Consider the following 26,900-nt stretch of genomic DNA (forward strand, 5'->3'; position numbering starts at 1 on the left):
CAACGAATAACCAGTAAAGAATTTCTCCTCAATGTATGAGCCCAGTGAGACTCAAAGATCCTCCTCGATGTGCGGGAAAGCACAAAAAAAATAAAAAATGTGCTGTCGAAGTGCAAGAAAGTACAGCACTCTTACCCTGTGTACCTTTGCGCGGTGCCCTGCCGATTAGAGGCTGAAGAGAAAAAAAAAAAAGGGAAGGGCTGGTACGGCGTATGGCTGAAGGAGGCGATGGCCTGGCCGACTTGGTGTCGGCCCTGGTGGCCGACGACTGGGAGGGTGGAAGAACCAGTTGTAATCGAGTACGAGGGAGGGTGGAAAGGCGTATAGCTGAAGGATGGCGACGGCCTGGCCGACTTGGTGTCGGCCCTGGTGGCCGACGACTATCGGCCTTGCAGCCGTGCTCGCTGGGCCGCGCGCTGTGCTGCCCCTCCTTGCAGACGTGCTCGCTGGGCCGCTCGGCCTTGCAGTTCGCCCACGCCTCTCCCGCTCAGCCTTGCAGTTCGCCCACGCCTCTCCCGCTCAGCCTTGCAGCGCTGACCCGCTCTCTATTCGCGCTGTCTACGCGAGCTCGCCCACGCCTCTCCTGCTCAGCCTTGCAGCGCTGACCCGCTCTCTACTCGCGCTGTCTACGTGTGTGCCAGCGCCTTTGCCATCGCGATGAGAGAGAATGAGCTCCCTGTTCCAGCCCGTTGGTGGCTGAGAGAGAGAGAACCCGCAATACGTCCCTGTTCCATCCCGTTGGCTAAGAGAGAGAGAGAATCCGCAATACGTCCCTGTTCCAGCCCGTTGGCTGAGAGAGAGAGATAACCCGCAATGCGTCCCTGTTCCAGCCCGTGAGGATGGGAGGAGGGGAGAGAGCCCGTTGGCTCTGATACCAGTTGATAGAGAGATGGAGATAGAGTCGGGAGTGAGGAGACTCACTGCACACACACACTTGTGGGGATAATCACAATGAGTGAGTGGTACCTCCCCAAGCACACACTTATATATTATGGTAGTAACCCTTAAGTACAGCTAAGTACAAATGTGTACTTAGCTTACTTAAGTGTCCTACACTAAAGTACAACATAAAGTACTATTTACATAGGGTGGCCAGTGCCTTTACCCCAACAATATTCAAACCACCATGCATTCTGGGCGAGCAAAGCAAGTCCATTTTGAGCAACCGTAAAGCTTTTTTATGAAGCTTGGATGTGAGATCTCGAGATGACCAATGTGATAGAGGAAGGTAGAATTGGACATAAGCTAGAACAATAGACTGGACAATTTGAAGCCGTACATGCAGAGGCCAAGTGGAGATCTTCCAATATTCTAATTTGTCCTGAATTTTGTTGAACACCCATGACATTTGTTGCTTATTGCTGATTTTCCAGCCAATAGGATAGCCCAAATGTCTTACTATATTTTCCGGTTGAATAATCTGGCCTGGCCACAGAATAGCATGCCAATCACAATGCTTGAGAGGCAAGAGTTTTGATTTCTGAAAATTAATTTTAAGACCAGCTGCCAACCCAAAATCTGAAAGGGTATCCATCAAGAGGCGAATCTCCAATGGACTGTTCTTTAGCATGAAGAATGAATCATCTGCATAGGCCTGCGCTATGAAGGGTTGTGAACCAGAAATCTGAAGCCCCTCTAGCTGTCCAATATCAACCATGTGATCCATATAAAGAAGCAAAGGATGTGAAGCCATGGCATAAAGCAAGGCACTGAGAGGACATCCTTGTCGAACCGAACGTTCGAGAGTCCAAGACTCAGACAAATGTTTCCCTATAAAGCATTGTGCAGTAGAATTTGAATAAAGCCAATATATGACATTAGATAGCTTTGGCCCAAAACCAAGTTTTTGCAAGATTTGAGAGACATAACCCACTGTACTGTATCAAACGCCTTCGCCACATCCACCTGCATGACCAACACATCTTGATCTGAATATTTAGCATATTCCATTGCGATAAGTGTGTTAGTGATATTGTCATGTATGTGCCGTCTTGGAACAAAACCATATTGCCTGGGATGAAGTCCATCATGAAGGATATCCTTTATCCGATGTACCAACATTTTGGCAATCAGTTTGTATATCACCGGCATCAAAGTGATTGGCCTCCAGTCATCCATAGTCTCACAAAGAAGCTTTTTGGGCACAAGCTTAACCAAACCATGCTTCCAAGCTGAGGGAAGATGTTGGTGCTGCCATGTTGCATTAATAAACTGCAGAATTGGACCCTTCATTTCTGGCCAAAAGGCTTCAAAAAATTCAACCGTCAGACCATCCCAGCCAGGGGATTTACGTTTACCCAAATGCTTAAGGGCTTCATCCAATTCATCATCTAAAAAAGACATTTCCAGCATTGAGGCTTTTTGCGGGGAGACAATGGGAGAAACAAGTTCAGTAAATCTGTTACGAGCCAATGCGACCTGAGGTGCAGAAGGAGATGGCTGAGAATAAAGGAGCTGAAAATGATCCAGACATTGTTTTTCAAGCTGAGAGAGAGACTGGGTCCAAAGACCATCTGATTTCCTTACCCTCATGATAGATTGGCTTTGTCTGTGTGCATGTAAGTTCCGAAAAAAAGATTTAGAGGAACAGCCCTTATCTAGCATAGGTTTAACTCTGGCCCTAATCTGCCATTTAGACAGCTTGCGTTTGTCATTGGCATCAATTATAAAGGAAGCACAAGACAGTAAATGCTGCTCAGAATCAGATAGAGATCTTTGATGACTAATCTGTACAAGATACTGCTTGTATGATTTTGCCCACTGGATATGCTGTCTGGTTTCTGCCATGTACCATCTTCCATATTCCTTGATGACATTCTGAATACGATGTATGAAAGAGATCCAAGCAAATTCCAGATCCTCCTGAGCATGGGATAGCAATGGCCTGCAAGCCAGTCTGATCATATGCTGAAATTTTTCGTGAGAAAGATAGAATTGATTAACCTGTAAATTTCTGACTGAAGAGAGCTGCAAGTCATCCAGAGGCATACCAAAAGAAAGGGTGAGCCAAAGTGGAGTGTGATCAGATAATTGTTGTGAATAATCAGTCCACATCTGACATGTATATTCATCATATTGCTGAGCATGAATGAGATAATATCTATCAAGCCTGGCCCAATAATCTGTAAAAGCATTATGATGATATGTAAATCCCATCACTAAAGGATGAGTTGCTGTCCATAAATCTGCAAATCGAAGTGATGATGTCATGTGTTCCCATTGCTGGATTTCAGAGGGCAGCATATGTGATTTATGAGTGGTACTGTCCTTCCAGTGAGGAGAATTGTTGAAATCACCACAAAGTAGAGCATTAGAGGACCAAGGATATTGCTTTATGGAGTTCCACATTTGAGCTCTGGAAGCTGAATTTTGAGAGGCATACAAAGATCCTATTTCAAAAATCCCTCCATTGATCATACATTGGATAGTCATCCATCGTCCACCTAGATCATTATATGCTATCCAGGGTTGCAGATCATGTCTAGCTAAAATGTACAGCCGAGAGAATTGTTCCGATCCTGAATAAAATATATCATATCCTGAAAAAAACCCATGCTGTCCAGCAAAAAAATGCTGATTATGCTCTTGGAGACATACAACATCCGGATGAGTTGTATTTATATAATGCCAAAGAAGCCTCCATTTATTCTGGTTGCAGAGGCCCTGTATATTATAGGAAAAACATTTAAGAGAAGCACGCATGAAAATATATACAAGAGAATGATCGGTCCTCCAAAAGAGTGGGAGGCCTCAAGCCTCTGCCATTGCCACAGGGTCTTGCTGACCCTCAGCTTCCAATTCCCTAATAATATCATCTTCTTCACAAAGGGGAAGACCCTTCTTGACTGCATTGACCCATGCCTTTGAGATGGGGCTGCTTGAAGAGGTAGAAGATTGTCCTGGAGAAGGAGCAGAGGCATCCCAATTACGAGATTGGAGAGGTCTTTGTTTGAGAGGCACCGTCTTCTTTGCAGTCTGCCATCCCTCATGAGATGATGAAATATTTTCTCCTAACTTGCTTTTGCCTTTATCCTTATTTTGAGCTGAATTGGCCTGGCTCCCTGTATGAACTGAAGGCTTTGCTCCTTTAGCTTCAATCTTTTCCACATATGTCTTCTGACCTCCTTTATTAGATGGCAGAGGAATAGCAGCTGGAGGAGGTGGATGAAGGATAGAAGGAAACTCCGAAGCAAGATGCCCAAATTTGTGACAAGAAAAACAAGCTCCAGCAAAAATGCCCCATTTTAAGGTGAAATATTTCTTGCCCAAATTAACACCCTCAATCTCAACTGCAATAGAAGAAGGGGTCGGTCTATCAGTATCCCATAAGATGCAAAAACGATTTTTATTACCTGTTGGACGAGGGGGACAGATCACTTGTCCCAATGTCATAGCTAAACCTGGAAGCTCTGTTCTCATATAATCTGGAAAATCAACCACTTCAACCCATACAGGGCAATGATGCTTGATGAGGTTCTGATAATCCTTATTAGGGGACCAGGGCATGATATGCACCATCTGGCGACCAAAAAATAAAGGGGACATTTCCAGCATCTTTTGTTTTGTCAAAGCATCCAAAAGATGAACTTCATAAAATCCTCGGGAGGCAAAATAGACTCCTTCTACAAAGCATCCACCTAGAAGAGAATTCACCCATTGTCCCACATCATTAGCAGAGGGAATTTTGCCTAGGAAAAAGATGATAACTGCAGTTTGAGAGAGCTTCTTCAAAGGTTGCACAAGAGATGGCAGCTTCATTTTGTAAGTGAGTTCCGGAGTAGGTAGAATCCATTCCCTTCTGCTTTGTTGAAAATCATCATTCAGCATATCAAACACATAGGAAGCATCTTCAGAAGAAGGAGCTATGGGGGAAGAGGTTTCCCTTAATTGTCTTTTGGGTTCAGGAGAGAGGGCTCTCTTGACATAGAACTTGTTTGATTCTGCCATGGCACCTAAGGGATTCAACAGATATGAAACAGCACACATCGGACTGAGCACAAAGAAGGGCTGGCGAACTGTACGGAGGTTGACCTGACGCACTGTACGGTGGCACAAAGAGAAGACAGAATTGTACGGACAGAAGGAGAGATTGCAAGAAATAAATGTCAAACTGTACGGGACTGCTGACAGGCTGTACGGGAAAGCAGACTGTGCACGGAAGATTCAATCAACTGTAAGGGAACTAGTACAGGAACAGTACGGACGAGCTGTACGGGAAAGTACGGAGAAGATGTACGGAATTTGAGACGGAGGACTGCCCTGAAAAGTACGGACGATCTGTACGGTTATTTGAGAAGGGGAACTGCCGGTACAAGCTGACGTAAGGTGGAACGGATTCCTTACGGAAGCTTCGTACGGAAATCGTACGACGACCGTACGGTGGTACGGACAGCAACGCAGATCAGCGCTGACTTTTCTGCGCTTCGCTCACGACCGTCGCCTCTACAGGCTCACCGCTCAGCTAGCACCTTCGCTCACGACCCTCTCTCACCCACGACGCACCACACACACTTTTTTTTGTGGGAAGAAATCTTTTATTGATGTAGAAAAATTACATTCATAGTTACACACACACACACACACACACAGACGCACCACACACACACACACACACACACTCACACACCCCCCCCCACACACACACACACACTACTGCACATACACTCATGCTGCCAGCCTGCTCATTCGTGAGTTGCAAAGCAGGCTATCTAGACAATAGAAATAAATATGCATGGCGAGCGCTCTTTGTCACAAGCATCCACAGCCCGTGGCATGCTTCCTACATGCTGCAGTGTCATCAAATACCGCGAGGCGCCTTAGACCCCAGCACAGGTCAAAACACGCAGAGTTGACTTTTTCCAAAAAGTCAACGCGTTGACTTTATCAGAGCTTCTAGCCTTAGCCAGCAACAGCCTTTAGGACCAGGACCAGCGCAGGAGACATCTGCAGCAGCCCAGCAGCCCCTTTCAGGGCCTCCTTCCATTAGTCCCCATTCGGTTCAGTCCAGTGCAACAGTATTTAGTTCTCTCTTTGTTCTCATACTTGTTTCTTTACAGTTGTATTCAGCCCTCTAGGCCATGATGACCATGATGCAGATGCGGCAACAACAGTCCGACAATCTCTTCAGCTGCATGGTTAAGCTCCAAGAAATGCGGGGCGATCAAGAGCAAGCCGCCAAAGAACGCGACAGAGCAGCTCTGGAGACGAAAGAATGCAATAAGGAACTCCGCGATCATGAGGCTTGGGGAGATGGAACTCCAGGATCATGAGACTCAGGAGGCCAGAGAGCGTATCGCTCGGGAGGAAAAGGAAGAACGGGAACATAGTGCTGGGAAAGAGAAGGAAGAAAGGGACTGGCAACTCCTCATTTCTCTACTATGACCACATGGGGAGGAAAGGGAGAGAGCCATAACCGACTGTCAAACATTCTTTTCCTAGGAATCTCGACTTCACGGTAAGACGGTAAGCAAGAACCTTTAGTGTTGACTTTGTGGCTCAATCAGTTTGAAAGTTACTTTTCAGTTGTGCCTACAAATGACAATGAGCGATGCATTCTAGCATCCATGCACCTCACAAGCGAGTCAATCACCTGGTGGTTCAAGTGGCAGGAGGACCACTATTATGCAAACGAGGAAACACCGTAGTATGGGTGGACAGAGTTCGTGAAAGACATCTTATCAAGGTTCCTACCACCTCAGTACTTGGACAAACTTTAGAGTCAGTTCTATGAGACGTGCCCGGAAGATACTAAGACTACGAATCATTACGCCAACAAGTTAACTCAAGTGTTTATAACTTTATAGGAAAATCAGAACCTAAGCAAGTCTCTCCATGGGCTGCGTATAGAGATCCATGGTATGTCAGAACTTTCACACCACGGGATTACAAGAGTGCATAAGAGCTTGCTCAGAATTTCGAGCTCATGCACAAGGGTCAAGAATCCAAACATCAACACTAAGAAGTCCTAGGATTCCATGCTAGGTGAGGGTGGAAATGGGCAGCAAAAGAAGAGCTGGATGGCAAAGGATAGCAACGGCCATGGCAGGTACTTGGATGCAATGGCACGAGCAACCTATGCCAAAGAGAACTGATGCTTCCATTGTCATGTGCTAGGCCATAAGAAGGAAGACTGCCCGCAGTACCAAAAGCTTCGAGCAAAAGAAGCCGCGTCAAGTGATTTACCTACTCCTACCGGGACGACCTCAGTGGTCATTGAAGAGCTTGAAGATCAGCAGAAGGGGAAGCTCATCGAGTTTTCCAATATGTTTCAGTTCTGGTGGTCAGAAAGTCCTTATCCTGGCAGATTTGGGAAACTCAAAGGACATCATTTCCACCAAAGCAGCTAAGCAAGCCCAGATGACTCTTACGCCGACGGATTCCATTGCCTTGAATGGCGCATTTCCGGGGCAAGGGAGGCAAATAGAGAGCAACATGGATGACTCTTTAGCCACTCTGAAGATCTTAGAATGGGTACACAGTCGGCCACTCATGGTTGCACCTACTCACGCAGCAGATATCATCTTAGGGACACCATGGTGGCACTAGTTTGAAGTCCAACCAGACTACAAAACCAAGGCTCGAATGTCAAGATCCCAAGCCGTGGGTCCAAGTTCATTTCTTGGCTTAGAGGTGTTCCACATCGACCTTTGATTTCGGTAATTCAGAGGGCTCGAGTTAGGACCCAGCAGGACATATTAGTACAACAATAGCACCAGGATGCTTCCCTCACGACAAGTCTTCCTCCGTCCCCATCACCAATACGCACAGAGGAGAATCGCATTGAGCATCTTCCTAGGTTATTACACCACATCAAGTATCCTTACCAAAAGTCAGCAGACGCCCTTGGGTTTCAGTTCCATTAGATTAGGATTTATGAGCCAGGTATTTAGTTCCATTAAGTCAAGATTCATGAGCTAGAGATACCACAGTCAGCCACCTCCCTCCAGCATATTGAGAGGCTCTCTTCATACCCCAGTTCTAATTTCAGTAGAAAGGGATGACACGGGCACCCACAGCCCGTGGGATGCTTCCTATGCAATGCAGTGCCATCAAATACCACCAAGCAACCCCAGAACACAGCACAGGTCAAAAAAACGTAGAGAACACGTTGACTTTTTGCTTTGACTTTTGGGTCAACGTTGCCTTGTGATTGACCTGGTCAACTGTATGCATTGACCAGCCGACCACGTCGGTCAATCTGCCCTAAAAGGCTATTATAAGGCCAGCCCCTTCGTCTAATTCTTCATCCACCTCTCAGAGCTTCTAGCCTCAGCCAACAGCAACCTTTGGGACCAAGATCAGGACAGGAGAAGTCTATAGCAGCCCAGCAGTCCCTTTCAGCCCTCCTTCAGTTAGTCCTCATCCGGTTCAGAGTCCTTAGATCAGTCTGTAGTTCTTTCTTTGTAGTGAGGGTTCTCCCTCCATACAGCACTTGATTCTTTACAGTTGTATTCAGTCTTCTAGGCCAGACATTGTTCATTTTTTATTTTCCCTCTTCGGAGGCCCGCTATATTCTCTCCCTCTGATTCTCACACTCACTCCATAGTTTCACTTCAGTTTTGAGTGCATTATTTTTGCAGTTCAGATAGTAGTGAGCAGTAGAGAGAGTGAGTCAGGCTATCTCCCTGTTACACTCTTCCCCATTGGAGGACCAATCCAGCATTAAGTGTCTGCGTAATGAATACGATTTCAGAATTTCTGTAAGTTTTTCATTCCAGCATAACATCGAACTCCACCTTCATCTTACACTTCAGCAAAGCACTAAATGAGAGGAGATTCTTGTAAGGGGTCTAAGGCATGGAGAAAACCTTTCCTTTACAGTGGAAGATGAGAGAAATTTTGGCCATTCCCTTTGGTTGGACACTTCTTGTTGTTTCATGTTTGTCACTTATGAGTGCGGATGTCTAGGCTTCTAGCTTTTTCTTGGATATGTGTCTCACTGCAACCAACTCCTCTTCTCTGTTGGAACCCAGGAGAGCCTCAAAATGCTCTATCACAAGAAAGCGCCTTCACTTACAGCAAGGTTGCATTTGACTTGGACAACTCCTTGGGCTTGTCTACACCCTTCTTTTCATCCGCCTTTGAAGCACTTCGTCTTGCTGTCACTACTGCCTAAAGGCTAGTCAACTTTACAGTATTCCTTCGCCCTTGCTTCTTCTAGTAACAATATGGTCATTATTACGCAAAATGATGGGCCTCTATCGCTCTATGGTCCTTAAGCTACTCACAAATCCTTGAAGATTCATGGAAAAATGTTAGTAGGAGCTTGGCAAGCCCGTGGCATGACCTTGGATCAGTCTTTAAAAAATATAATAGGATGGTTTAATGTAGCCCAAGAGTGCAACTTGTCTACATATTAGTTTACTTTTATGTGTGGAATTGCATTGTGGGTTTTGTTTTGGTTTACAGGTTACAATGTCATCAAAGACTCGAGGGAATGACTTGAACCATATTTCATAGAAAAGCTTATGAAGTTGAGCCCTCCAAACCTCTTACTGCAAAGCATCTTGATTTTGGTGATGGTGTACAACAGAGTCTCAAGGTTTAGCACTCGATGGTTTGTTGGGGGCCAGACCTCTCTGATACGGAGTGGACTCGAGTGGAGAGACTACAAATACTCTTGTTATCACAGATGATCTGCAGTAAGCCGTCAGTTCCTCATCGGACTATTCAGGGTGAGTTCGAGGCATCTCCATTGCAGTTAGTTGCAGCGTTCCAAACAATCACGTATCTATACCGAGTGCGAGACTATGGCTCCTATACTGCAGGGTGACGCAGGTTACCTTGGTTGGCGATGTCCTCATCTATGGCATTAACAGCTCAGGGTGATCTAGATACTGGTATGCGCACACATGCAGATGGTTCGAGTGGCTGGGTTTCCATATAGACAAGCTGCCAGTATAACATTGATGCTCCATTTGTCCCATTTCGGGGCAACGACTTCAACCCAATCATCCGGGAGGATTTATTATAGCTACACACATTCAGGACCTGGTTCGCACAGACAAAGTTGCCAGTGAAGCTCAGCTTCTATAGGGACCATTGCCTATGCAGTTCCAAGGAGGGGTTCATCATCCCACCAGGGTACACTCAAAATCCACCTACCACACTCTCTTAGGATTGCCATTGGGCAGTTCCATGTTTCATCGCACCGACTCCATATCGAGAGTGGACGAGCAGAGGGGATACCCAGAGAGACTCATATATGCACACTGTGTGATCGGCATGAGGTCGAGTCAGAGGAGCACTTCGCCTTTTGTTGCCCACTCTACTATGAGATTCATGGATGGTATCATTGCCTTTTCATAGACGGCTTCCGGACTCTTTCCAGACTCCTCTCATACCCAAACCAAACGTGCCTTACGGCTTTCATCCATGAGGCGTTCCGACATAGAGAGCGTTTCATCATATCACATGGACAGGAGACCTTATTAGACCCATCTCAGAGTGTGATCATAGAGTTCTTCTAGCCTAAGCACACTGGCACCACGATCACACATAGCAGGCGAGAGAGAGATCCCAAGATCAAGGTTCCTTAACAAGGGCCGCTTAGGGTAATGATACCCTGCCAGACAAAGTCATAGATATGAGAAGAAGAGAACATTTGTAATCCTCTCCAAGGATACTACACTGTAAAGCAAAAACTCCTCTCCTAGATCCCACTATACCCCTCAGAGGGGACATCCCTCCCACAATCATAGTCGCCAACACCACCCGTCTTGCCCCAAAGTCATCGGTGCTAGGTCACCGGTCCAATCCTTGGCCACAAGATCCACTACTGTGGTCTGCTTCCACTCAAGCATCTCCAAATCCTATTTGAACGTATCATGTGTTGATGGCGGGCTCACGTTTGTTGGCTAGTATCTACCAACACGTATATTCAAGTAGCATAAATTGTGTTTTTGATTCATAGACAATAGTTTTTAAGTTTTTTTGGTTGATATTCGTAGCATTTGTAATGCTAGAAACAATTTTAAAGTACTATATTATAAAATATTTAGTGGTTTCGTTAAGAAAAATTTTGTGTGATGGTTGGGGATTCACTTACGCTGACTTGTAATGACTCACCCATGGATGTAATACATACATACATGTATGTATGTATGTATGTATGTATGTAAAGTAAGAGATAATACTTGACTTTGAACCAATTGAAGATTGCTTATGCAGACCTATATCAGCTCGTTCAAAGTCTAGCCAGTTGTGAAGCTTGCAAATTTTGGCTTGTTTCAAACTACAAATTACACCCTATGAGTCCCCACACTTGTTTAGAAAGAAACAATTAGTGATAGATTATAGTATATCTAGCTAGTAGCAACATAATCTATAGATTTCATATATTATAGACATGAAATAATAAAAATGTTTAGGTTTCTTCATATCAATAAAGGCAAATATAATAGTGTCATAGGGTCATGAAAAATTAAAAAGTTAGAATAAAAACGACTATAAGTTCAAATGTAAATATCGTTAGCTATTGCACTAGTATTGTCAAATATCAACAATCATCAGCATTTAAGTGGGTCGATGACAACATGTGTAATCACCCAACGACGGACGATGCATATATATACATATGTAGAAACTTGAAAAGATGAACCTATTTGGAAGTCCCCGTGACACTTACCATGACATACACTTTGATCACAAACTAAAACCCGAGTACTCCGCACCCCTCTCCGATTTACTCAACCCCATGGGACAAGTGGCTCATTTATACCGCATCGAGAGCATGATCAAAGTGTACCCAGTTGTCGGCAGGGGTAGGGAATCGCGTCCTATATCTAGTAGTGCAGTTGAGATGATGAATGACAACTATGAGTGGTTAGCGCCAAGTGGGGGGAAGGGGGTGGACTATAAAATCATGTCACAAAAGTGGGGAGGCCAATAAGTATTCCACTGTGCTAGTGCCCCCTCCGTATGGAAAGCAGGTAGGCCCTCTAGAAACGGGCATCTCTGAAGATCGTTATAAATGATCAAATCATGTACGGCTCTCTAGCTAGTAGTGACCCCTCAACTCTCAATCGGTCAATGAAAGTCATGATCTCATCAATGTAGAGGCCAAAGAGGGACGGTCAATGAAGGTCGAGACCTCATCGATGTAGAGCCCAAAGAGGGTCGAGTGAAGGAATCTCTGCTTCACTCTGATCGTGCTCTCTAATTAGTATGACAAACCTCCTGGGATGCATACTTTCCCTCTGACTGACTCATATAGGCTCATCACTCCCCATATCATGACTCTTGAATCGAGGTCTCCTAATCATGCAAGCTTTGGAATTGTGTCAGAGGCCTTCCGGAAATATACAATGTATGCGTAGACTTTCTAGGATCTCGACCTCACCTCCGCGAGGACGTCCTAAAGAGTGAAAGTGTGATCAAGGGTAGAGTGTTGCCTTTGGAACCAGTCTTTCCTCCAATTGGGAATCTCGGTTAAGTAGAGTTACCTCTCCAGTCGACTCCATGAGTGCCATGGAAGAGCCCCCTTCACGTCCAAAGCTCTGAAGTTCCAAAAGCCCGAAGGCTTCCACCAGGGGCAAGGGAGAAGCCACCCAAAGGGTGGAGGAGGAGGAGGATGAAGAAAAGGAGGACTTGCGACAGGCTCCTTCTCATTATAAGGCCTACATGATAGAAGACGGCAAAATCTTATACCAGCACGCCAAGAGAACCCAGGAAGAAGGTTGCTTCCAAGGATTCGACGGCGCAGCCAAAGTTGGGAAGTAAACCTGGCGCCGGAAGGGGCAAAGCCACAACCGGTATACATAGCAGATGACCTCACCCCCAACGAGGAGAATGCCTTAATTGCCCTCCTTCAAGAACAAAGGGACTGCATGGCTTGAAAGTATACAGACATGAAGGGTGTGCCCAATGAAGTCGTGCAGCACACTAAACCCATGATAGATGACATCAGGCCAGTGCGACAACGTCCCTACCCTATGAATCCCAGATATGCGCTCATAGTGAGGGAGGAGATCCAAAAACTCATAGACACGGGATTCATCTATGAGATAGAGCAAATAGACTGGGTGTCACCCATTGTGATAGTCCTGAAGAAGAATGGAAAAATCTGAGTTATAAGTGGACTTGAAAAAGGTCAATGCCACCACAAAGCACGACCACTACCCATTGCCTTTCACGGAACATGTTCTAGAAGAAGTAGCCGGGAAGGAAGCTTTCAGCTTCCTAGATGGGTTTTTTGGGTACAATCAGGTATCGATCGCCCCAGAAGATCAAAATAAAACCACCTTTGCAAACAAATGGGGTGTGTATGCGGCCAAGATGATGATATTTTCTTACATGTACAAATATTGTTGTAATTCTCTCCAAGGATACTACACTGTAAAGTCCAACAAAGCACCCACCCAGGTCTCCAAGAAAACCAGAGACCCACCCAGCAAGGTTCAAGATTCAACATTGGCCCCCACCACAATCATTACTCTAGGTGGAAAAACCGTGTACCACAATGGTGCTTCCATCCTTCAAGGATGTCACCACTAAGACACCTGGCGAAAAAGACAAAGGATGCCACCAGCCATTGTACCCACAACATCAATTGCGTCTTCCCCTTCAAGCTATCAACACAACAAATAGAAGAAAGGCCACAATTGGCTTCCCAAGGGTACTCTCCAAGCCAATGCTATATGATCCAGGAAGAGCACCTTGACATATGGCTTCACTCCCACCCTCACTTCCCATGCTGAATCTGATTCAAGCTCTTAGACAAAGGAAACCCCAAAGAGGGTGATGCATAACGAAGACCAAGAAGCAAAGGACTAACCCAAAGTGGATCCCCAAGTGGCCCTTGTTGAGGAGCTAGCCGACATGAGAGCAGCCTGGATGAGCAGCCAGCACAGTACCACCAAGAGGGGCGCAAAGACCACATGCACGACAGAGTCCCCAGAGTGCACTCTATTGAGGTCCGACCTATCACAGCTTTCCTCAGGGGGGACTGACAGAGACGAGGGGTTCCTCTGGACATAGCTCAGAGAGTCAGAGAGTGAGGAGACATCGTCCCCCACCGCAGCGCGATGTTGGAATGGTCACCTCCCCATTTGTAAGCCCCCATATGAGGAGAGCATGGGGGAGGTAGACCTGGAGATATTGGGGCTGTCACATGGGCAGCACATGAGCTGCCATGTGGGCAGCTGTCAAAGCAAAGGACAGGCATACGGCCTGGAACAGGGCCCTATGAAGGGCATGCTGACATCAGCAGGGTACGGCCCCACTGTACGGGGCTGTACGGAGGCTTCTTTGATGGAGAACAGGGCTGCTGGAAGCCTGACAGAGGGCGGGACCTGCAGTAGCCAAAGACGCCTGCATGGCAGGGCCTTTGGGCCTTGTATGGAGCCTGCAACAAGGCTGGAACAGGGCCAGCAGAAGGGCAGAGGCCTGCGCCTGTGGCGGGCTGCCACATGGCCCGGCAGGTCTCTGGAACAGCCCCCAAACCAAGTCGGTTTACAGACAGGGAGGGGGCAGACTGGGAGGCCCAAACAGACCTAGGGGTCGGCCCTACCAGGTCGGTCCATTTCAGGGCCCCTTGGGCCTATAAAAGGAGAGGCATTTAGCCTCATAACACATCACTTGGAGCAGCAGTTGGGGAGCAGACAGCAGCAGCAGCAAGCCTACCCTTGGACCTACACACAGGAGGAGAAGGAGGCTGACATAGAGCTGCAGTAAGAGTTGCTTCTAATTGTCTATTTACTGGCTTGCACATCTTTGCACATAGTTATGAAGTCTGTGATTCCACACCCCACACGCACACTGTGTGAGCTCCTGGGCATTACTATCAGTCTTCCGCTGTGTGTACCCTCTGTTGGGTCAGTTCTAACACGCGAGACAGCTCGACAGACACAGATACGAGACATCTTCGCAACCCACCAGAGAGCCATCACTGTACCAGGCTTCGGTTTCTGATTCTGCTCTGAGTCCCAGTGCCGATACTGACTTGTTTTTCAGTTTGTTCCTGATACTGGATAGATTGATCTGGCCCACTATGTAGTTGCAGTTGACTATTTCTATTCAGGATTATGACTTTGTTAGCATAGATTGTAAAACTAGAATATATCCAATCACACAATTTCAGAATTTTGTTGATCTAAAGTTGAGAAATTTAGCTGTTGGAGCTTCTGCACCCGCATAAGGTAATACGTGATCGATTGACTAAGATGGCTTGTTTCATTCCAATGAAAAAAAAATTATAACGCCTAAGTTGGCAAGATTATATGTGGAAGGAGTTTTCAGGCTATACGGTTTACATATTGATATTGTTAGTGACCAAGACACTAAGTTTTCATAGACACTTTTCAAGGGCTATTTTCAAAAGTTGAAAACTAAGTTAAACAACATGAGCATGTCTAATTAATACCAGTCGGATGGTCAAGCAGAATGAGTCAAACAAAATATAAAAGATACGTTGCATGCTTATGTTAGCAAATGAAAAAGAAAATTGGGAAGAATATCTAACAACATTAGAGTTTGGCTACAATAGTGCAAAGCATTCAGCTACAAGCTATAGTCCATTTATGTTGATGTATGGTCCTAACTTACCTTGTAGTATTGTGGTCCATTCACAATACTTCAGAAGATCAGTGAGCTTGCTTACAAGCTAGCCTTGCCAGAAGGATGTAGAGTGCATCCAATATTTCATGTTAGTCATTCGAAGAGGTGACTACTTGAGGAAATAGTATGGTATGAGAAATTCGCATAGATTTAATTGAACCTTCCATGGTTCCACATGAATGTTACGTCAGTCATAATCACGGAAGCCCATGGCTTGATTATGGTGAGGCAGGAAACCAGAGGGCTCGACAGTGCTTGCATTAACGAGGGCTTAGAGGGCTGAAGTCTAGGGTTCATCCTAGGCTTATGCATTAATAAGGAGGTGCAAAGGGAGGCCCTATTGAGAGGGCTTTAATGGAAGGAACCTATAGGCCACGTGGCACCAAATGAGCAAGCCAAGTGGCCAGCATGGGGCATGGGGGAGGTTTCTAGAAAGAGATCCATCGGAGATGCAAATGATAGCTCTCTGAGAGACCTCTGGCTGGGTGGTAACTTGAAGAGCAGCCCTCTTGTTGTGTTGATGTAGAAATGAACCAGAAAGATTCGAATACATGTCATACCATACTCAAGAATTTTAGTAACGTGTAAAGATGGCTCAGAAGAAAATGCTTGCATGGGAAAGTGTAAGCAAAGTCGAGAAACATTTTCCTAACGTTATTGTCAACGTTGTCGACTCTTCCTAAGGGGGAGATGATGGGACACCAATGATAATATGATGTAGTGTTGCCGGGTTTGTTTGTTTGTTTGTTTTTTTTGGGGGGGGGGGGGATGCCTAAGGCTAGGAAGATACGAATATGACAATGGGCATATGTTAAGGCCTAGTAGTACCTAGTTAGGACAACAAGGATAGTTAGTACTAGTCCTAGGTACACTACTAGAGGTAGATGATACATTCTTGAGTTTCCAGTCCTGGACTCCACTCTACCTGCCGTGGCCGGGAGCTGAATTCCCATAAGAGTATAGCATCATAGCATAGGATCTAACAACACATGTCACTTATATGCCAATGACAATGTCTATTAGCTTCGTCTCCACACCGGTGAAAAGTATAGTGTAGCATAGGGAGAGGATCTAACAGCACATGTCACTTATTTGCCAATGATAATGTCTATTGGCTTCATCTCCACACCAGTGAAGACCTTCCATACGGCTTTGTATCTTCACCTTCCACAGTGAATAGTTTGTGCCATCCAGCTCTTCCCACCACCAAAGTCGAGGAGGGGAAATGTGATACCCCAACAACAGAAAAGACAGCACATTGAAATGACACCAATTCAGCTCTTCAAGAGAGAACGCTTAACTGAATTGGAGTCTTTTACCATCATGCAGCAGTCTCATTTATTCAGGCATTACTTGAATGCTTGGGATCACGAAATATCTTCAAACTCTCCCCATACTCACACCACACAAGTGCATGGGTAACAAACTGACATCAAGCCAACATACATCAGACAGGACAGCAAAAAAAGGTGTTACTCCATAACTCGGCTAAGTGTAGGCAGTTATGCTGATGCAGATCTGCTGCCCCCTCACCTCAGTGCTCACAACAGATGGCCTTGGAATGGCCTTCAGTGGATGAGAGGGAGACTGCTAAGCCCTTTATACATGGGTGGGGAGGCAGGGGAGGCAGTCAGCCCACATGCAACCCCCTCTAACAACCACCTATAGAGCCAAACAACCAGCCAACTTACAGATGCGCCAGCTGACGACCTGGCTGACTAAGTCTCCTCCTGTCAGGTCAAAACCTGGCCCACAACAGGCCTGCCAAAAACAGCCTTATGTGGGCATGTTACACAATTCTACTAGGCACTCGATATGGGGCACATCTGAGCATTGTCTACAACTATTTTAACAAACCAGTCAATGGTTGGCACATGCCTCGTTAGTCAGACTGATTGATGTGGAATGCAGGCAGAAGGTACTGACAAGGCTGCCAAATATCACCAAGGAGGAAGAGAGGTCTAAGCAGATATGGAGTGGCCTCAATGATTCTCCTTTAGCCTTTCCCCCTCTATCACGAAAACATTCTTGCACATCATGCCATAGTTCACTACAAAAGTCTTAGACCACACAATATTGGCATCTTTCTTGAGTATCACAAACAAGTTGACAAAGATGAATAGCATTCATCATGCCTGCCCTTGGGGTTGATCTCTTAACAAAAGAACAAACAACTAACATGGGGTGTTGGATAGAAAAGGAAACATGAAAAGCTTGAAAAGCTGTCGATGAAAAGTTTTGTAAATATGCATTAAATCAATATTCGGCACACGTTTATGAGTTAAATCAACTCCAAATCAAGTCAAACCAGCCCACCCTGCACATGTGCTGTTTCTTGGGTAAAGCCCCCCTCCCTAGCGAGATCCGTTACCCTCTTCTTCTTTTCATGCCAACCTCAAGCCAATTATCAGTCACACCAGAGGGTTGCAAAATCCAGAAAAACATGGTGTGCTTGCGTGTTGCGCTGTTAATCGGGTGCAATACTCATGTAGCGACGCGGCGATTACAGCTGCAGCATAAAATTGACTACGAGAGGACCAGGAGGGTGTACCTAAATGAGTCCTAGTGGGGTTGTTTGTTTGAAGGATACAGACAGACATCAACACGTTTATGGTGGTTACTGGTGAACAGCACTGTTTGCAAATGCCAATAGAGAGGATGAAGATGATGAAAATGAAAGAGACGCTGGAGGGGCAAATTTCTGGAGCTTGGCTCCCCCCTGCCATGCCTCCCGTTCGTGGCTGCTGCTACATTTTCCCTTTACAAGATGGGTAGTAGGTGGATGACGATGACTAATAAGAAGAAGAAGAAAAGAAAAAGAGTCGCTGGAGGCCGGTAGCCATCGCCAACACCCTTTTTGTAGGGATCCTCTGCAAGAAAGTGGCACCATTCATCCTCATCAAGCCCAGATTTTCTCGTCACATGCAGATTCCTCCAAAACGCTTCCTCCAATTCTTCTCGCAGAGACAAATCATCCACCCATCCATCAGCTTCCTCATATACATGTTAGATATGCTCAATGCCCCACCCTCCTGGTAACCACCAGTGGTCCAAGGTGCTTAAGTTGTAAGGCCCCCATATGAGAAGAAGCCATGTGTGAGCCCGGGACACTGGATGGATCCTGACTTGCATGTCAGATGAGGTCTATCAATGAGACTATTGATGGTAAAAAGGTGATTGTGTGGGAGCCCCTTATTCTTGCTGGGGTATAGGAAATATTCCCTGAATATTCCATGGAACTGGGGATTCGGGGGCGGGAGCCCCCGAGGCGACGGTACAAGGAATATTCCATCTATATTCCATGGACGACTGGTCGGTTCCACCGACTAGGTTGACTGGTCGGCTCCATTGACTAGGTCGACCGGTCAACTCCACCGACTACGTTGATCCGACTACCACCCTCATAGCTATAAAGAGGCGACCTCCCCAGTCCATTGTATCAGATCAGTTTAGATCAGATCAGATCTTCTAGCTAGTAGCTCTTCACCTAGTATCTGTCTAGATCGCCATCTAAGCTCCACTGTGGGAGCGCACGGGTGGACAGAGCCATCATCTGTACTACATCAGTATTGAAGGAAAAGTTTGTTCCTCTCTAGTTTGCTGTGTACTCTATATTCTTTGTTCAGTTTCTGTTCCGCTGCGCCGTGTAATTTAACATGGTATCAGAGCCCAAGCGGCTCCTTGGGCTCTAAGGATCGAAGAATAGAAGAGAGGCGAGGGCTTCAACAGCATACGGAGTGCTGGCAACAAGAAGCGGCTCAACAGGAAGCAGCTCGAGTTCAGCAGCTATTGCTGCACCAACAATCCAGGCGTTGAGGATTCGCCCACCAACCTTCTCTGAAGGCAAGCTAGATGGTACGAACTACACTCTGTGGAAGTTTAAAATTATTGCTATTCTGGATTCATATGAGCTTCTGGAGACAGTACTGGGGACTGACCCAGAACCACAAGGAACCCCCGACCCAGCAAATCCGGGGAGTATGATACCTCCCAATGCCGACCTTCTACAAGCTTGGAAACGTAGGAACGCAGATGCTCTGTGTGCCCTGGTTCCAAGTACTACTAATAGTGTTTTGACCTTGATTCAGCATACATCTAAGGCAAATGTGGCCTGGAACATATTGAAGAGTCAGTATGAGACGCGGAATCAGACAAGGATCCAGAACCTGGAGAATCAACTCGCAGCAGAGAAGTTTAATAAAGGAGAGACAGCGGAGATGTTCATAACCCGAATCAAAAATCTGCTGACCAGATGGCTGGTGCTGGGATACAAAAGACTAACGAAGAGCTAGCTCGGCAGTGTCTCCAGATATGTCCACCAAGGTTTGATGGATTGGTAACTGTGCTTAACACTCAGGTGAGACCCCAACCATTGTCATTTGAGGAGTTCTGTGCTTTACTTATGGAGGACTCAATTGAGGCTTAAAGCTCGAGATGGAGGCGGCAATGGGGATGCTGCTATCTCTGCCACTGCGAAAGGCAAAGGTGGTTCCTCCACCAAAGGTGAGTCCTCTACTAGTGGTGACAAAAAGAAGAAGAGCGGCAAGAAGACGTTTCACGGAGAATGCTTCTACTGCAAAAAGAAGGGCCATATGATTGCAGATTGCCGGGTCAAGAAAGCAGATGAAAAGAATGGTATCCTGAAGAAGACAGATAAGGGGAAAGGGACAGCTAACACAGCAGAAGCAGAGTTGGATCTATTTCTGGCCATTGAGGAAGAATATTCCTCAGTTCAAGAAGCTTCAACCACTGATTCATGGGTGTTGGATAGTGGTGCCTCCCGTCACATGGCCTGCAAGAAGGGTCTATATAGTATATTGTTCCATGCAGCCTCTACAGGAACCCATCATCGTGACGGTTGGTAATAACGCAAAATGCCCTGTTGAGGGTACAGGTACGGTTTCATTTGTTTCTGTGAATGGAGATGTTAAGAAACTATCTAATGTGCTGTATGTTCCACAAATCAAGAGAAATTTACTATCAGTTGCTTCCATAACTGACCTTGACCATGAGGTGAGGTTCAACAAGACAGGAGCAAAAATTATGGATAGTGCAGGCAATCTTGTTGGCACAGGAGTAAGGAGGAACAACTGCTGGAGTGGGCACAAGCAGACGTTGGCATGAAAGATTCGGCCACATCGGATTTGCAGTGCTGAAGGAGATGCAGAAGCAAGGTATGGTTGCTCACTTACCTGCAGTCACAGAAATCAAAGAACCATGTGAAGCTTGCATGATGGGCAAGCAACAAAGAAAGGCATTCCCACAAGAAAGCAAGAATAGAGCAAATGCTCCTCTAGAGTTGGTGCATGTTGACTTGTGCGGTAAGATGCCTACACAGGCCTTGGGGGGATCTTCCTATTTTTTATTGATTGTCGACGACTATAGTAGGAAGATGTGGGTGTACTTTCTTCGCAAAAAGGCTCAAGCTTTTGGTAAATTTAAAGAATGGCTATAGCTTGTTGAAAATGAAACAAGGAGAAAAGTGAAGAAAATCAGATCGGATGGTGGTGGTGAGTTTGTTTCTATAGAGTTTGGAGATTTCTGCAAATGCAAAGGGATCAAGCGACAAATGACGACACCACATACGACTCAGCAAAATTCAGTTGTTGAACGCCGAATGCGGACCACAGTGGAGATGGGGAGGTGTATGTTCAAAGGTGCTGGACTGCCAAACCACTTTTGGGCTGAGGCGGTCAATACTATAGTTTACATCCTTAATCGCAGCTATACAAAGGCACTCAAAGGTAAAACACCACATGAGGCTTACAGCGGTAAGAAGCCATCTGTCTCCCACTTCAGAACGTTTGGGTGTGAATGCTATGCGCATGTACCAGACAAAGAGAGAAACAAGCTATAACCAAAAAGCACCAAATGTATCTTCTTAGGCTATTGTGATGAGAAGAAAGCCTATAAGTTGTATGACCAAGAGGCAAAGAAGATCATAGCGAGCCGCGATGTGGTGTTCAGGGAGCAGCCACATGCAGTGGAGGCAGAGAAGAGCTCTTCCACTTTATCATCAAGCGAAGAGGAAATTCACTATGGACCTGTCCCAAGAGCTATAAAGGGGCTGAGATTATTGCAGAAGTAAAGGAGCTTGCGAATTTGAAGAAAGCACTTGCAGACCGAGATTGGAAAAATGCTATGCAAGTAAAATATGACAGCATCATGAAGAATGAAACTTGGGAGCTGGTAGATCGACCACCTAGCAGAAAGGTTATTGGCACCAAATGGGTTTGGAAGATAAAGTACAAGACTGATGGGACTTTGAAAAAGTACAAAGCCAGTTTGGTTGCACAAGGACTTTCGCAGGTTGAAGGGTTTGATTTTCAGGAATCTTTCGCTCCGACTGCCAGAATGACCACTATTCGCACAGTATTCGCACAGTACTATCGGTGGCTGCTCATAAAAAGTGGCCAGTTTATCAAATGGATGTTAAATCAGCATTCTTGAATGGTGACCTCAAGGAGGAGGTGTACATGGCTCAGCCACCTGGGTTTGAGGCCCCCCATTCTGAGAACAAGGTATGTAAGCTGAAGAAGGCTCTGTACGGACTGAAACAGGCCCCAAGAGCATGGTACCAACGGATAGACAAATTCTTTCATAAATTAAACTTTAAAAGATGTGCCTCAGATGCTAACTTGCATGTGTACTAGAAAGGTGAAAAAACTGCTATTATTGTTCTATATGTGGATGATCTCCTTATTACAGGTGACTATGAAGACATGATCTAGCAGACTAGAAAGGCGTTGAGCACGGAGTTTGAGATGACAAACTTAGGCTTGATGCACTACTGTTTGGGGATTGAAGTCTGGCAAGAGCTAGGCAAGATCTTCATCTCTCAGCAAAAATATGCAAGGGAGATCTTGAAGGCATTTGTTATGTCTGAGTACAAGGAGATAGCTACACCTATGGAGGTAAATGCGAGGTTGTCTATGGAGGATGCCTCACCACCAGCAGACATCGGGAGGTACAGGAAGTTGGTCAACAATCTCATCTACCTGTGCACACCAGACCGGACATCAGTTTTGCTGTTGGCGTTTTGAGCAGGTTCTCCAATAAGCCCCGGGAGAATCATTGGAATGTAGGGATGCGGGTGCTCAGGTATGTGAAGGGCACTCTTGATTATGGCATCACCTATGGTACGGGCACTTCCTTGGCTGGTCATTGTGACTCAAATTGGGCTGGAGATGTTGAATCCACGAAATCAGTTTCCAGATATTGTTTCTCTTTAGGTTCAGGTATCTTCTCTTGGATCAGTAAGAAACGACCAACAGTGGCACTGTCTTCTACCGAGGCTGAGTACAAGGCAGCATGTTTTGTTGCATGTGAAGCAGTGTGGCTGAGGAGAATCTTATGGCACATGGGAGTGCAATAGGATGAGGCAACTGTGCTGAGATGCGACAATCAAAGTTGCATGGCTATTGCTAAAAATCCAGTGTTTCATGCGCACACAAAACATATAGAGATTCAGTATCACTATGTGCGTGATTTGATCGAGGACGGGATAGTGGAATTGGTCTACTGTCCAACAGAGCAAAATGGAGCAGATATCTTCACCAAGGCACTCGAGAAGAATCACCTTCAGTGTCATCTTCAGAGACTCGGCATTAGGCTGAGAAGGTAGTTCACCTACGGGAAGACATTGAGGGGGGGTGTCAGATATGCTCAATGCCCCACCCTCCTGGTAACCACTAGTGGTCCAAGGTCCTCAAGTTGTAAGGCCCCCATATGAGGAGAAGCCATGTGTGAGCCCGGGACACTAGATGGATCCTGACTTGCATGTCACATGAGGTCTATCAATGAGATTGTTGATGGTAGAAAGGTGATTGTGTGGGAGCCCCTTATTCTTGCTGGGGCCTGGGGGCCAACTGGCCCCCAGCTGGGGGGTCCCAAGGGGGCCAGTGGCCCCCCTGGTAGGGGTTCAGGGGTGGGAGTCCCCGAGGCAACGGTACAAGGAATATTCCCTCAATATTCCATGGACGACTAGTCGGTTCCACCGACTAGGTTGACTGGTCGGCTCCACCGACTAGGTCGACTAGTTGACTCCACCGACTACGTTGATCCGACTACCACCCTTATAGCTATAAAGAGGCGACCTCCCCAGTCCATTGTATCAAATCAGTTTAGATCAGATCAAATCTTCTAGCTAGTAGCTCTTCACCTAGTATCTATCTAGATCGCCATCTAAGCTCCCACTGTGGGAGCGCACGGGTGGACGGAGCCATCATCGGTACTACATCAGTATTGAAGGAAAAGTTTGTTCCTCTCCAGTTTGCTGTGTACTCTATATTCTTTGTTCAGTTTCTGTTCCGCTGCGCCGTGTAATTTAACAATACATATACGACGCTACTCACCCACCTCTCCCAGCAAGCCCCCTTCTGCTCCCCACACCCTCATCATTCGTAAGTGGTCCATTCCCGTACATCAGCCATCTATGGTGACAAGCCTACACCACTAGTCTGTGATCAGCCCCTACAGCAGGATCGCAAAATAGAGAGCTAAATCTGCATAACCATATCATGAGCCCCCACATCCAGCAACAAAGCTGGTGGAATGCAGATAATCCCAAGTTTGCCGAGAAGCACGCTGCACCTGTTCGACTCGCCTCTAAGAACATTCAGGCTACCGCGGATAATCCCAAGTTTGCCAAGAAGCATGCTGCACCTCTTCAACTTGCCTCTAAGAACATTCAGGCTACCGTAACTAATTCTGAAGGTGAACATCAGAAAGTGCTAGATAACATCACCGGTTATCCAGAGCCAGGATGCCTATGCTCCAAGTGCCATGTCTGGAGAGGATAAACCTCGAAACCTCACCACCAAATAAACCATCTGGCAAACCAGGAAGATGAATGAGGTAGACATTGAAGTTAAAAGAAAATCAAGGAACGAATCCTCAGAAATTATTCAAGAGCTTTCGAGATGGCGCCAGACTCCACACCACTGACCAGAACCTGCGAATCTGCGGGTTGAATGCAGAAGAGCTGAAAATAAACGATCAACAGCCCAGCCTTCGATGGCACCAGACTCCACACGCAGATAGGCAGGGTGAATGCAAAGACTTGAAATCGATATATCTACTGCAAGGACGTGATGCTATATGCCATCTTTTGGAAAAAGGATGAGAGGGCTGTGTGCGAGGTATCAGTTCGACACAACAACGAAACCAGAAAGGCATGACCCATCAGTACTCAACCCCCCAAAGAGACGAGAAAAATGGGGAAGGAGGTGACCGGCTTTCACTACAACCCTGTTCTTGAACCTTTAAGTTTGCTGGAATTCTTGAAAATCCAAGATCGCAATTTAGTAGTCCTTCAGGCCAAATAGAGTCCCCACGCAAAGAGAATATTTCTTTTCTTAATATTCGTTCTTTTCTTAAGATAATAATAATATTATTATTATTTTAGCAAATCTTACCGATGATAATCTAGGTCATCCACCGTGAAATCTAGTTATAGACAGAACGAAGCAGATTTGGAGTGAAGAGAACCAAACTTCATTGCTGATAATACTTGGCCATTGAAATACCAACCGAGCAATTCTACAATTGTCTGAGACGATTCCAAAAGAAACCATTTTGCCACAGATGGGCAGATCTACTGATAAACAAGCCAGGATGCTGTATAGAAATAGAACAGCGCAGACAACGGCTTACCATTTATATTCTCGGCGAAAACCGGGTGGTAATGCATTTTGCGAGCTTGCAGCAATATAGCAACCTCCTTTCCTGCTTCGTAGCATTTTAAAAACCACTCGTCTATAAGGTCCAATATTTTGACCAGGTCCTTACTCGCTACCGCACTTTTCCGAGGGGTCGCTGACGGAGGTGGTTTGATCACAGGTAACGGCTTGAACTCTACTTTCTTCAGTTGGGGCTCTGGCGTTAGTTCTTTGTTCTGAGTGGGTCGCTCTTCCTCTTTGTGCTCTATACCCTCGTTTCGTCCTCCTTTTTCTTGCTCTGCTGTATTTGCTTCGAAAGTCTCTCCTTCGACGTCTTCTAGCCCCGGCATCATCGGATCAAAAATGCCAAACACGTCCATGACATGTTTTGATGACAGAGGTAGGGGAGTAGTATTCTCGGGTTCTTGAGGTAAATGCGGAGGCGGCTGCGCTTCAGGCACAACATAATCGCGACCTTCTACCCCTTCGCTGACAGTCCTGGGATGAGCCACCAAAGAACTTCTTACTGGAGAGGCCCCCGTGCTCCGAAGATTGAGAGGAGGCATGCTTGTTGCCCGGGGAAGCGACAGCGATGAACGAGGGGGAGACGATTGTATGTCCTCACTAACAGGGGGCAAGGGTGGAGGAGGTAGAGGCTCGGGCACACGAAGTGCAAAGTTAGGAGTTTGGGGGATGTTTGTCGCCTCGGTCGCGTCTGCATCTGCGAATTGCCTGATAGCAGCGCCAGAATTCTTCAAGGATTGAATGTAAGCTGCTTGCGCTGCGGCAAATGCGTGCCTGTGCGACACCGCCTGCTTGATGTAGCTCTTGCGCTTCTTGTAACGCGCAACTGACTCGACGGTATCAATTTTGGAGTGGGAGCATCCCATTTCGTCGAGACGGCAATCGCGATTGAGTCGCAAATGCTTCGCGACGAGGTTCAGGCGGTCGATCTGGGAGTGAAGATAGGGGATTGGAAGAGAGACGGGCGGCCGGATGACAGGCTGCGGGCATCAGGGGAACTCGGACGGGGATTCCGATGAGAGAGGATTGGGAGAGATGGACGAGAAAGAGCAGGGAACGCAAAGTGAAAGACACGTTTTCCCTTATCCCTGTCTATTCCCCACGTCATTCGCCTCCACGTGTCACCTTTCGCTCCTGAGTCCACTTCACGTTCACTTGATGGCTATGCTGCTTACACACGTGGCCCACTCTGGGCATGCCTAAGGCTCATGGATTGCCCGCCCACGCTGGAGATGCCACATCTAAGCCCATTATGAGTTCTATCATGATAACTTAGGTGGCGGTTCATGCACTTGATGGTTTTAAGACATTCAAGTCCTAACATTTGTTAAGAATGGAATGACAACTGAACAACCACTACACACGTCCACGTTAGTGGACAAAATTTTCAAAACAACACAACACATTGCCTTATACACTCCTCCCAACTAATGCTGCAAGAACCTTTTTTTTTGGTAGTTTCATGTGGTAATCTCTCCATTTTTACCATGCATAAGCTTGAGGCTTAAAGAAAGACAAAGCACAATCCCAATTAACTAGAACAGTAAAAAATACATTAAAGGTCAATTTTTGCAAGCATTGCTCCTCCCAATGCTACCACCTCATTGCCCACCTTTTGTGAGAGTTCTTTTGACATCGACTCCCATTGCCCCTGTGCTCTAA

The 26,900-nt window shown here is 46.2% G+C and overlaps 1 protein-coding gene across 2 annotated transcripts in view; it reads right to left on the minus strand.

Annotated features, from left to right (window-relative positions):
- Window positions 1-26,278, minus strand: part of LOC147906273 (protein ALTERED PHOSPHATE STARVATION RESPONSE 1-like) — a 73,767-nt gene extending 47,489 nt beyond the window's left edge. For both annotated transcript variants that reach the window (XM_087377625.1, XM_087377624.1), the window contains exon 1: window positions 25,210-26,278. In XM_087377625.1, the coding sequence (XP_087233751.1) occupies window positions 25,210-26,104 (895 nt within the window). In that variant the 5' untranslated portion in view covers window positions 26,105-26,278. The remainder of the gene's footprint in view (window positions 1-25,209) is intronic.
- Window positions 26,279-26,900: the final 622 nt, after the last annotated feature.

The sequence above is a fragment of the Dipteris shenzhenensis genome, chromosome 1 (assembly GCF_047967505.1).
Source record: "Dipteris shenzhenensis isolate YYH24624 ecotype China chromosome 1, Dip_SZ_1.0, whole genome shotgun sequence".
Taxonomy (NCBI): Eukaryota; Viridiplantae; Streptophyta; class Polypodiopsida; order Gleicheniales; family Dipteridaceae; genus Dipteris; species Dipteris shenzhenensis.